Source organism: Zeugodacus cucurbitae, chromosome 5 (genome assembly GCF_028554725.1).
Source record: "Zeugodacus cucurbitae isolate PBARC_wt_2022May chromosome 5, idZeuCucr1.2, whole genome shotgun sequence".
NCBI lineage: Eukaryota > Metazoa > Arthropoda > Insecta > Diptera > Tephritidae > Zeugodacus > Zeugodacus cucurbitae.
The window spans coordinates 41,002,723-41,004,556 of NC_071670.1; the positions used below are offsets into that span (position 1 = coordinate 41,002,723).

The following is a 1,834-nucleotide window of genomic DNA, read 5'->3' on the forward strand; positions in this document are numbered from 1 at the left end:
ACTACACTTAAGGTTTTATAACATTGATTATTGGAGGTTAGTGAAAGGTATTTAATTCCCTAAAAGCTGAGGCAAGGAGGAAAGCTTATTGGATTTCTAAGATTTCTGGATACGTCTGTCGATGATACACAAGTTGTCTAAGAGGTGTAAAAAATAAATTTGAAAGCCTTAATTCAGCGCTAGTGCTTTTAGAATCTTTATGAAAGAAATACCACATAAGAAATTCATAAACTCAAAGCTTGATTTTCATATGTAAAATATTTATTCAATATATTTTTCCTTTCTGAAATATAGTTTTATACCTCGAGTTAATTACGTTGTGGTCGTAATAGTACAACTTTGCGTTTCTGTTGATTTCTCCTAGCTGGACGACGGCGATTACGGCGACGTTTATTTGTATTACGATTGCCTTGACGACGTTTATTACCACGTCTAACTACACGACGCCTGCCAGGATTTTGGCCTACACCAGCTGCAGCAGATTCAGGAATTGAGTTAGGAGGTGAGTCTGGATATGTTGGAGTGCTGGGACTGGAGGCAGTGGAGGGACTGGTGGCACCACCACCACCCGCCACAACCTGACCAACAATTTGCGGTAATAGATCACCAACTGGTGACGCATTAGAAGCAACAGCACCTAAAACACCACCATTACCATTACCACCACCGCCGCCGCCGCCACCACCGAAGCCTACAGTGGGTGATGTAGTCTCAATGCCGCCACCATTCAAATCGATATAGATAGGACGAATATTATTATTGGCGCCATTCGTTGGACGTAGTTGTTCGAGAAAATCCTGCTTTTGTGTGATCAATTGGTTGACGCTGCTGGTGCCGGTCAAGAAACGCAATTCACCGTTATCGCTGTCCTTTACAAACAGCGCAGCAATATGTTCATCCGAAGTTTTCTTCTTGGGCGCAGCTAGAATATAGTTTAGTGCTTCAGTTAGACACCTTTCGAATACGATTAAAGAACTAGATTTAAACTTACCCGACACTAGCGTTAGTGTCACTGTAATTACACAAATTAGCTTCAAAAGCATTTTATAGCAAATTGCGTTTTTTTACCGTTAAAAATAGTATTAAATATTATTATCCTTTTCAACAAACGTCCGGCGCACTCACTTGTCAACACTTTTGACAGCGCTACACCAGCTGTGCTACTGTTTGTTGACTGTTTCTCCACCAAAGGTTTTATACCAAATTCGACGCTCCCTCAATTAACGGTAAACTGATTTTTTAGGCCAAAATGATATGCAAATTTTGTAAAAATCGAAATTTTCTAATGGTTTATTTGCCAAGTGTGAAATTCTTGCGCACAATTATTTATTACTATTTTTCTTCCAATTGTTCATACTTATAAGCCACTACTTTTTCTTTTCAATGTTCATTAATGAAAGTACTCACGCGCCACTTAACACTCCCCGCAAGCGTAAAAGACAGCGTCAAAGAATTGCCTTAAGGGCTCTCGTAAGACTTCAAAAGAGACAACTGCCGCATGCGCAAAGCATATGACAATGAGTGTTATATAGGAAGAAAGCACCGTACATAGGCCAGTGAGATCGTGGAAGATAGTGTAATGAACTCGTCTTGACAGTGATTTCATATTTGTATAACAACCTGTTCATTTTACAAAAAAAAAAAATAAAAAAAAATTCTCGTTGTTAATTTTAAGAATTACAATGAGCCGAAGCATCAGTATGTTTGGAAGAACTTCACGATCTAATACTATAGGAATTTGTTTACCACATTTTGCGGGGGGTATAACTATATGTCAACACCACAAATTAATGATTATAGACATAAATATATATCTCAATCACTACACGATTTG

At 38.4% G+C, this 1,834-nt stretch overlaps 1 protein-coding gene across 1 annotated transcript; it reads right to left on the minus strand.

The window, feature by feature from the left end:
• Nucleotides 1-239: 239 nt before the first annotated feature.
• Nucleotides 240-1,185, minus strand: LOC105214686 (high affinity cGMP-specific 3',5'-cyclic phosphodiesterase 9A). The gene is made up of 2 exons (XM_011188241.2): nucleotides 992-1,185; nucleotides 240-922 (listed from the first exon to the last, which is right to left on the minus strand). The coding sequence occupies exons 1-2, from the start codon at nucleotides 1,041-1,043 to the stop codon at nucleotides 309-311; spliced, it is 666 nt and encodes a 221-aa protein (XP_011186543.1). The 5' UTR covers nucleotides 1,044-1,185; the 3' UTR covers nucleotides 240-308.
• Nucleotides 1,186-1,834: the final 649 nt, after the last annotated feature.